This window comes from Xiphophorus hellerii, chromosome 10, assembly GCF_003331165.1.
Source record: "Xiphophorus hellerii strain 12219 chromosome 10, Xiphophorus_hellerii-4.1, whole genome shotgun sequence".
In the NCBI taxonomy this organism is placed as follows: Eukaryota; Metazoa; Chordata; class Actinopteri; order Cyprinodontiformes; family Poeciliidae; genus Xiphophorus; species Xiphophorus hellerii.
In genome coordinates this window covers 7,025,887-7,036,145 of record NC_045681.1, presented here as the reverse complement: position 1 = coordinate 7,036,145, position 10,259 = coordinate 7,025,887, and the positions used below count along the sequence as shown (strand labels likewise).

The following is a 10,259-nucleotide window of genomic DNA, read 5'->3' as shown; positions in this document are numbered from 1 at the left end:
TAAAATCAAACTACATGCAAAATGCAGAAAACAAAAGGCTAAATATTACCCTGAACACACTATCCCTGCAGTGAAACTGGTAGTGGCAGCATCATGTGTCATCAGTATCATGGGATGCATCTCTTCAACAGGGACATGGGATCTTTGGCGCCAAAGAAAAGCATCCCATGATGCCTTGCAATACTGGAGGGCAACTTGTTAGAGGCTGCCTGGACAGGCCACCACTCCCCATAGTTATACAAATCATCATCCACCTATTTTTGGTTTCTGTCTGTTTTATAGAAGAAAAAATCTTATTGGGTTAACTGCAGACCAAATGACGACTGGAGCTTGTTCCTTAAGAAAGTCCTTGTGATTTGAAAAATGGAAGTATGCTAATTTAATAAATCTAAGCAAAGTGTCTGCGCTGATTCTTCACATTTGTGTGAAACCTGTTCCACGTTGGCCTTGGCTACATTTTTATTAGAGGATAGGGAACAACATTTTGTCTGTTTCAGTAAAAATAGAGAGAACTTGCTCCTTGGTTACTAAACTGTGCATCAATAATATGATGGGGAGGATAAGCCCGCTCCCCCTGGCTTTCTCGCTTATTATTCATTCCCTTTCTTATTCCTTGACTTCTGTTCCCTCTCTGCAATCTGTGCCTCTGCCACCTTTGGCACCATCCGCCCACATGACACCTGTGCCAAGCCTGGCAGCACAAACGGGACGCTCTGCTTAGCTCAGTTCAATTGACTCGTTTAGGCAATTGCACCCTGACTCTGATCTCAGTCGCTGCCCGGTAATTTTTTCATCCTTAGCCTTTGAGTGGACATTGTGGAGTTTTCTTCCCCTTTAAGATCGTGATCTTTTTTTATGTATTGATAGATATATTTTTTTCAATCAAGTGCCAAAAGTACCAAAATAAAAAATCATATTTCTATACACAATAAATTTCATGTATGTTGATATCAAACTGCATAAATAAAGAAATTCATCCATAATTAAATGATACATGTGTATATTTATATTTCAAGGTTTCCCCCAGAAAACATGATAAGCCTGGTGGTCGGGGCGCTCGGCAGTCATTCATCCAGCAGCCTGCCGTGTTTTTGAGTTAAAAAATGTTTAAAGTTGACAGGAAATTTGAAAATATCACTAGATAATTATGTGTTATTGGAAGATTGGAAGATTAATTTCTGAATACCAACTATAAAGTCTTAAAAATGCAAACATGGGGGTGGGGGTACATGTAAAGCCTGGTGGCCCGCCATGCTTATTATACACTGTATTTATATTATATAATAATGTCCATGGTGCAGGTGGATGTTGTAGAGTACATGTGTCAAAGTCAAGGTCCGGAGGAAAAATCTGGCCTGCCATAGCTTTTTATGTGGCCCTATAGTCTCCAAATTACATCAACAAGTCCCTCCAGTTTTTCACAAATCTGTAAAATTCTCACAGAATCAGCAGATTCCCATATTTTGGGGGGATTTTTGCTGCAAATTTCTCTCAAAACACTGCTTTTAAGTGATTGTTGCCTCAGCCTTACTTGATGTGAAGTTATACGATACGGTGATTAATAAAAAGTCACATATGAGATCATACAGTAGCTCAAATATATAATGTATACTTGATTAAATTACATGCTAAAATCATACGCTGTTGTTTTTCAAGCTTCATTCAATTATTTCATGTTTTCTTAGCTGCAGGTGCACCAGGGAAAATTTTTAACTTGTCAAATTCACAACAATAGCTGATTGGTTATCCTATGAGATGTTCTATCCGTCCATCTATCCATTGTCTGTACATGGTTACCCTTGTAGGGTCACAGCTGGTGCTTGTCTCCCGCCGTCAGGGAGTGAAAGGCGGGGTTAGCTCTGGACAGGTCACCAGTCAAAGGCCAACACTGACAAGCAATTACACACTCACACCCAATGACAGTTTAGAGTAATGACTAAAATCTGACTAACAGATTTTTTGACTGAGAGGAAGCTGGAGTACCCAGAGTGAACCCAAGCCAGGATCTGAACCCCGGCCTTCTTGCTGCAAGGCAACAGTGATACCAACTGCACCACTATGCAGACCTGCAGCATTTTTTTAAATGCTTCTCTATTTTCTTCCAGTTTTTTTGCATACTGGCATATTAAGGTAATCATTTACATAGTTGTTTTTTTTAATGGCTTCACAGTGGCACAGTTGGGTTCTAATCCTGGGTTCAGATCCCAGTCTGACTTCTTTCTGGGTTGGTTTTTTTCAGTGCATGCACTCTGGCTTCCTCCCACAGTCCAACAACATGCCTGGTTAATTGGTCTCTCTAAATTGTCATTAGGTATTTGTGCACGGTTGTTTGTTTTGTGTGCCTCCGTATTATGGATGCTCACTTGTTCTTCATGGATAAATGGATTTATTGAAATGTGGGACACTTGAACCTCCAGACTTCCATATTCACTGGATGTAGTGAAATTATCATATTTGGATTTTGTAAATGCTCATTAAGTTAAAAATTTGACAAAAAGATTTTTATTGTTTTTTAAAAAAAAAATAAATTTAGAAAATTAAATTGTGGCACTTATAGGACTCCGTACCCCATACACAATTGCAAACTAATTTAATATATTCACAAGTATTTAAAAAAAAAAATTCAGAAATACAATGTATTTATCAAAACAAAACATTTATTAATGACATATGTATTTTTCTGTATGTTCATTTGAATATGTACATTTGTTTATATATGACACATTTAGGTGGTCATTTAATCATTAATTTTCATTTAGGAAATTGTGACCTTTATGGACATCCATATATCTGCATTGCGCCAATATAAATAATTGCATGGTGAAATAATTGCATCTACTTTACATATTTACTAATGATACATCTTTCTTGTTAAATATTTGTGAGCTAATTCTGTCGTTTCCCTTTTTAATTACATACTGACATTTTTGAACCACCTTACTACTCCAAACTTTTAGTCAGTAAAATCATAGATTTTTACATGACACATTAGTTTAACTGTTTATTAAAATATTTCTCTAATTGTTTACCATATTGTTACGTATTGGCACTATCAGTAGTTCATGATATACTTGTGGCACTTTTGCACTTCCATAAACCTACTGTTTTTGTCAGTTACAAAATATTTATTAATAACATGCCTTTTAACTAAATATTTATTGAAGCGTGTACTTGTTTGAAATTTCAACTACATCTTCACACAATTTATTTATTTATTTATTTTTTACTGTGCATTAAATTTTGCTCTCGTGGACCGCCATACTTTTGGACAAAATTGTGGTTTTAAATTTATTGTTTAAATCTTATTGTTTACAATTTTTCCCCCACAAGACAAAAGTGAGTAGATTTTTCATTCTACAGTACATTATTAATCCATAGTAACCCTGGAGTTGTCACTGTCTAACGGTGCTCTTTGTTTTGCTGTAGCTGCACAGGATCAATCAGAAATATTTTTATAGGCTTACTATAATTATTTCTAGTAAGGGGATTGTTTTCCTACACCCCATATTTGAGATTAACCCCATTTTCCCCAATGATAGCGGCTAAAAGAGGCATTTTTATTTGTGCCATCTCGCTCTTATTCCATTTTTCCTTTCAGCTCTGTGACAGATGGCGAGTCCTTCTCCCCAGGGGGAGTGGGGGAGCTGGGGTGGGACAGTCTCTGTGAATGCGGCCGCATGTCAATCACCGGCTCTCATGTGATGGCTCCTGCCAATGACGTGCCAGCCATATGGGCCTGGCATCAGAGCTGCTATGTAACCCACCCGGTCCCGCCTCTGAGGTGGCACACGGCTCCCTCTCCGCACGGCTTGTGCAGCAGATACAGACAGATCAGCAGCAGCAGCAGCAGCAGCAGCAGCAGAGGATCCGGACAGAAACGGAGTGGCAGGAAACAGGCGTGAGAGCATCCACGCAGCATCCCCGCAGAATCCGCGCAGGGCGTGTGGACGTGATGCCCACCCGGAGAGAGATGGTGTAAACAAATCCAGCTTTGCCCCGTCACTGAGCTCCACCGCGGAGGTAGGTTAACCATCTCCTGTTCTGCTCTGCCTTTGTGCTTGTTACTCCTGCAGCGACGGAGGATATTAAAGTCTCAAAGCAAAAATACCTGAAGATAATTCAATGCCTCAGTTTGCTCTTTCTCTCTGGTAAAATCAGACTAGATCCTAAACTCATTTCAAACCCCCTCAGTGCTGTTTTTTAATGCATTCTTGCATGATTAAATGAAAAGATTGCAGTTAAATAAATCAACACAATTGGAAATATATTAATTTTTATAGAAAATGAGCATCGGGGGTGTAATTTATTTGTGGCTGCATGGGTGCATGTGTGTGTGTGTGTGTGTGTGTGTGTGTGTGTGTGTGTGTGTGTGTGTGTGTGTGTGTGTGTGTGTGTGTGTGTGTGTGTGTGTGTGTTCGTGCACGACGCTCGTCAGAGCCACTGTGGGGGTTGAATTCTCCACAGAGATACACGGGCTAATTGACAAGGTATTGGTTGGCATTAATTACATTGCGCTTACAAGATTAGGGAGGAAAAAAAAGACACCCTTGGACTCCATAAGCACAGCTGAGCTCAGAAACATCTGAGAAGATCCGAGAATTTTAGGGATTAAAATTGTATTTAAATGCACAACTTTCCTTTTGAGCCCGATTTACAAGTTTGTGTATCAGAGGAATGTCCTTCATGCACGGATTAATTTCGCCCCGCATGCTGTGCGTAATGGAGATGCCTTACTATCTTTAAAATTGATTTAATTTTTCCTAAGATGCTGAGATTCCCAATTAAAATAAGAAAATGGCTTATAAATATAATATTACTCAAGCTGGTACAGTTGCTCTAATGCTCTAATCCTTATATTTTTAGCATCTCTTGCGAGTTTGTTTGGAATTTCACAAATAATTTAAGTAAATGGGGAATCCCGAGAAAGCTTTTTTAAAAAATATTTTCCTTAAGAATGCGTTCATGCGCAAAAAAAATAAAAAAATAAAATGTTTTGGATCTCGTTTTATAGGTTATTCTGAGGCCTTGTTGTGCTGGAATTTCTAAGTCACTTTTCCTGCAGCTGATATCCGTAGCTCGAGTGCGTCCCTCGGGAATAAGCTTATGCTGCCCGACACGTTTCCTCACACAGGTTTAGGCCGAGGAGCGTCCGAGGCTGACGCTGCAAGCAATTAAATATTAACCTTTTATCGAATCTGAATAGAGACTTTTAATAAGAATAACAAACACCCTATGAGTGGATGAAAAGCAGTCAGGTCTAATTACACTTCCGAGATTTCTGTCAAAATCATCGTTTGGATTTAAGATTTGCCATAAATATTTTTAATAGTTTCAAACTGGATTTCTGAACAAATTAGACAAACTGTTTTACGGTTTTCTTATTATTGTTAGAATAAGTCGGAGACACACATTGAGGCTATAAACTCAAAACACTTTCTGACTTTTTCCTCTTTTTCGGGCAGGCCAGTCCTTGTCTTGGCCTCCAGTCATTAAAACGTGTCGTCTCGTTTTGCAGAACACACCTGAGTGCGTAAACAGCCACAGGGCCGCAGCGTCATGATCGGTGCTGGTCATTTCGCCCCATTGCCACTTCGTAGCTAAGCCGTTGATCGTTTCGTACCCGGTTTTTCGGGGTTAGAAACCCTTTTTCTGCGGGACTTTTAAGGACGACAAAGAGTCAACTGATGCCCCGGATGGAGAGGATTTTGCATCCACTTTGACGGCCAGCGAGGAAAGATGTGCTAACTTTGCTAACTTCACAATGGAGTCCATTGGTCCAAACGAGAATTAGCCAATAAAAGGTGCTTTTCCCTTCGCCATTTAGTTTTGGTCGTTTTGTACCAGACTTTTCAGGTACGAAACGAAACTCATTGACAAGTGAGGTTGATATTGTACTCTGTGGGTTAATTTGTTTACATTTAGGTTAACAGTAGTTTTGCTTAATACCTGTTAATAAACCATTTTGTACCATCTAATTTTTATTGTAAAAAAATATCTCAATAGGTTACATTATTAAATTTATTACTTATCTATCTATCTATCTATCTATCTATCTATCTATCTATCTATCTATCTATCTATCTATCTATCTATCTATCTATCAGTTTATATTTTTCTGTCCTATATTGACAGAGCCGATCCTAAGGTTGCCTGGGGCCTCGTGCAGAATTGCAGTTCGGGCCCCACTCTCCTACAACCCACTGGGTCAGCTCCAGTAACATGTCTTTGAAACTGTCCACACTTTGTTGTTTGATACAAATCAATTTTTACAACACATTTTAATAACATATAAGCAAGACATCATTTGAAAAGAATAATTTGAACCAGAAATTATTAAACTAAACAGAAGTCTTTAACATTTATTAGACAGCAGTAACGACACCAGCACAAACCCAAGCAGGAAGAATGATAAAACGGTGAACTATAGAGAGATTAATGTATGACTAATAACATTACAGTTAATAGAAAAATATGTTTCTCTCACAACTAATAAATTTTTCAATTCGTAGAACCCAATATTTTTTTATTTTAAACATCTTAAGACTGTTGAAAAAAGAGCTGCTCATCAATTTTCAAAATAAAAAGCTGCCGCATTGTTAATTAAAATAACAATGCAGCATTGGACTATAAATTTTCTTTATAGTCCAATGCTCTTGGTCGACCCCTGCTGGCCTGGAGTGGTGCATGCAAGTCAAAAAGCAGTTTAGTTTTCTTTGCCTGTCTGAATATTTTGTCTGAAGATCTATTTCCATGTATTCTTGTTTTGATCTCTATTGGTAGATATTTTTATTAGAGTCATCCAAATTTCCTGACATTAGACAATCAGTAGAAATGATCACATTGCTGTAAATCCTGGAGAGGTGTGGAAGGTGGCTTCATTTTATAACAAAAAGGTATGAAGTGTAAAAGAAACAGTTAAATAAAGGACCAAAACTACAAAATTAGAAAATGACCAAGAGAGGAAACGACCAGTTCGTTTATTCGCTCCCTAGTTTAAAATAGAAGCAAAATAAAATATTTTTTCAGGAAATAATAAACAGTTTAATGCAAGAATACGTGTGAGGCGTTCTTTTTATAATTCAGAGATCCTGCTAAAAAAAAAAAAAAAAAGTAAAATGATTTTGAGATGAAATGTCCTGTTTGTTTGCAGGAAAACGAAGGGGGAGAGGCGGAAATGGATACCAAATGGTTACGAATTAGATATTAACGTGGTGCCTACAGGAAATTACTCTAGTTGGTTGCCAAGATGAACACGAGTTCACACATTCTTGCTAGAAACGACTAAATTTCGTAACCGAAAAGTCAGATTCTTCACGACCCAAGACATAAAGACACAGAGTGGTTAAGGGGTGAAATGACCCCAAAAGAAAACAAATAGTTAAAGTTTTCATATACACTTAAGGTATGTGAACAAGATGGTTTGTTTGTAATAAGATAAATGAAGCAAGAAACGGACCGTCCAGCTGAAGAATATCTGTATCTTACAGGTTGTCTGCCACAATGTTGAGCCGTCTGTTCAGCGAGGTGCTGCCGGACGTCCAGCGGTTGGCGGCGGACTGGGTGCAGGACAGCGACAGCGACGGATGCAAGGTGAAGGAGGAACGCGAGGGGTGCCACCTCGGAGAGGACGATTTGGACGAGCCGCCGGAGGGCAGCAGCCGGGCAGAGTCCGAGATGGCCGAGGACGACGACGATGAGGACGACGATGGCGAGGAAGAAGAGTGCGGGGACGAAAACGGCGGGGATAAACCCAAGAAGCGCGGCCCGAAGAAGCGCAAGATGACGGCGGCGCGCGTGGAGCGCTCCAAGCTGCGGCGCGTGAAGGCCAACGCGCGGGAGCGCACGCGCATGCACGATCTGAACTCGGCGCTGGACAACTTGCGCAAAGTGGTTCCGTGCTACTCCAAAACCCAGAAACTCTCCAAAATAGAGACTTTGAGGTTGGCCAAGAATTATATTCTAGCCCTCGGGGAGATTTTACGCAACGGGAAACGTCCAGATGTGGTGGCCTACGTGCAGATGTTGTGCAAGGGCCTGTCCCAGCCTACTACCAACCTGGTGGCGGGCTGCCTGCAGCTCAACACCAGGAACTTCCTGACCGAGCAGTGCGCGGACGGAGCCCGCTTCCACATGCCCAGTTCTCCGTTCTCAGTCCACCCCTACCCCTACCGCTGCTCCCGCCTCTCTAGCCCTCACTACCAGCCCGGAGCCGGAGCTCTCAATATGCGGGGCCCTTCCTACAGCGGCTCCGGGTATGAGGCCGTGTACATGCCGGGCGGGACGTCCCCAGACTACAACAGCCCGGAGTATGAGGGCCAGCACAGCCCGCCGGTGTGCCTGAACGGCGGCCTGTCCGGGAAGCAGCAGGAGTCCTCAGACACAGACAGGAGCTATCATTACTCTATGCATTACTCCGGACTGACCACATCCCGGCCCAATCACGGCCTACATTTTGGACCATCGGGGGCGCGCAGCGGAGGCGCGCATTCAGAAAACATCCCACCTTTCCACGACGTCCACCTGCACCACGACAGGGCGCCGCCATATGAAGACCTGAACGCTTTTTTCCACAACTGAGCAGCTCAGAAAAGGAGGGGAGCAAACTACAGGCTCACCGACTCCACAGAGACAATCCTAAAGAAAGCGTTTAATATTACAAAAAAAAAAAAAAAACAGCAGTCGGAGCTCCTACATGATTACCTTCTGTGTGTCACCTCTTACTGTTGTACATCCTATCATAAAATGTGTCCAGTAAATTATTCCTGTATGCAGAATGAGTGCAATTTAAAATGTGAAAGTCAAGAAGAGACATGTTGTGACAAAAACAACAGAAATAATAAAAGAAAAGGTGTTTTATAATTGTCTGAGTGGAGCGATCTCATTTTGCTGTGAACAATAATAAATACATACATAAATAAATTGTGGCTTATTCAAATAAATTAACATTTTAAGAAGTATCCGGAGGAAATGTTAGATTTAAAAAAACATGTTTGTCATTAGTCCTTTATATCAAATATCAAGAGTCCAGTTTAAAGATAAAGGTTGGCGTTATGTCCACAAATCATTTTTTTAGGAAGTATGCAGGAGATTTTATTTTTATGTTTGATCAAATAATTTCTCAGCAAACATGCTTCATCAGGAACAAATTTTAAGTAGGTTATAGTGCATTTAAATTCGTTATTAAATTGATTTGGGACAGAAATGTCTGTCTTGACTCGTGGCTTACAAAATATGTAGTTTCAGAAATTACGGAATGATTGTGAATCAAGGCGACCATCATTTGATAAAACGTAATCAGATCCTTCCCGTGCAATGCGCACAAGCCAGCAACAAATAAGCTGGAGTCCGACGCTAATTAGCAGAAGCGCATTTTACCGACGTACATGCGCAAAAGCTCATGCAGGTGATTAGTTTTACAAGCAGAAGTCAAAGGAAATTAATTACATTCTGCAAATTGCACCCACGGTTCAACATTTCAAACCTGTTGCTTAAAGGGAAACGTCTAAAATGCTTCCGGAAAGATCCGAAGAAGATGCAAAATGTTCTAATTTATCCAAAACACAACACATATGTGAGATATGTGAACCTGACCTAACGCATCTAAAATGCGCAGAAATCCTACAAAATCTGTCAGGAGTGCAACTATTAAGAAGGAGGATTTACTAGAATGAGGAAAAACACGAGCAAATACTGCAAAGTACATTTTTGGTGCAGATTTTCTCAGTTTTTATTTATTTTAATTCAACATGGATATTTTTCGTGACCTGGCGATCACATGCGCGACCTTCTCGTCGCTGTTTCTCCCGTGGAGCAGGTGGCTCAGATCCCGATCATAAACTGGTCTGATTCATCAGGTAAGCGCGCTGATAAAACGGTGTGATGCAAAATATTTTTTATATATTTTATATGTAAAAGAAAAAACCTACATTAGAGACTTTCAGGCAAAAATCAAAATGGCCACAACTTGAACTACTTCGGCGCAAAAAATTCAATCTTAACCTCAGATTTGGTGTTGAAATTGCGCAAATGTGGAAAATAAAACTTAAACTTTCCCATTAATCTAATCAGCATAAATTTGGTCTTGTATTGAAATCGCATTTCGGGTAGTTTGAATGCAGATTAGAGAGCGTGATTGCTCAATAGCGGGAGCCCGGCACCATGTTTTGGACCGGAGCCCCGGGCCTCATGTGTTGTCACTGACATCCAGGGGTAATCAGTAGCTGCTGGGCGCAGGGGAGAGAAAAGTGACCCATCCAGCT

General features: G+C 40.4%; 1 protein-coding gene across 2 annotated transcripts; it reads left to right on the top strand.

Annotated features, from left to right (window-relative positions):
• The first annotated feature begins 3,771 nt into the window (after nt 1-3,771).
• On the top strand, nt 3,772-8,919 carry LOC116727518 (neurogenic differentiation factor 2-like). Of its 2 annotated transcripts, none has more exons than XM_032574990.1 (2): nt 3,772-4,020; nt 7,488-8,859. In XM_032574990.1, the coding sequence occupies exon 2, from the start codon at nt 7,501-7,503 to the stop codon at nt 8,575-8,577; it is 1,077 nt and encodes a 358-aa protein (XP_032430881.1). In that variant the 5' UTR covers nt 3,772-4,020; nt 7,488-7,500; the 3' UTR covers nt 8,578-8,859. The 2 variants fall into 2 exon arrangements, with proteins under 2 accessions (XP_032430881.1, XP_032430882.1); XM_032574991.1 differs by lacking the exon at nt 3,772-4,020 and adding an exon at nt 6,088-7,402 and having other exon boundaries at nt 7,488-8,919.
• Nucleotides 8,920-10,259: the final 1,340 nt, after the last annotated feature.

What these genes read in the sequence shown, in the direction of transcription:
- LOC116727518 (XM_032574991.1), top strand. Translation starts at nt 7,501, where the DNA reads ATGTTGAGCCGTCTGTTCAGCGAGGTGCTGCCGGACGTCCAGCGGTTG.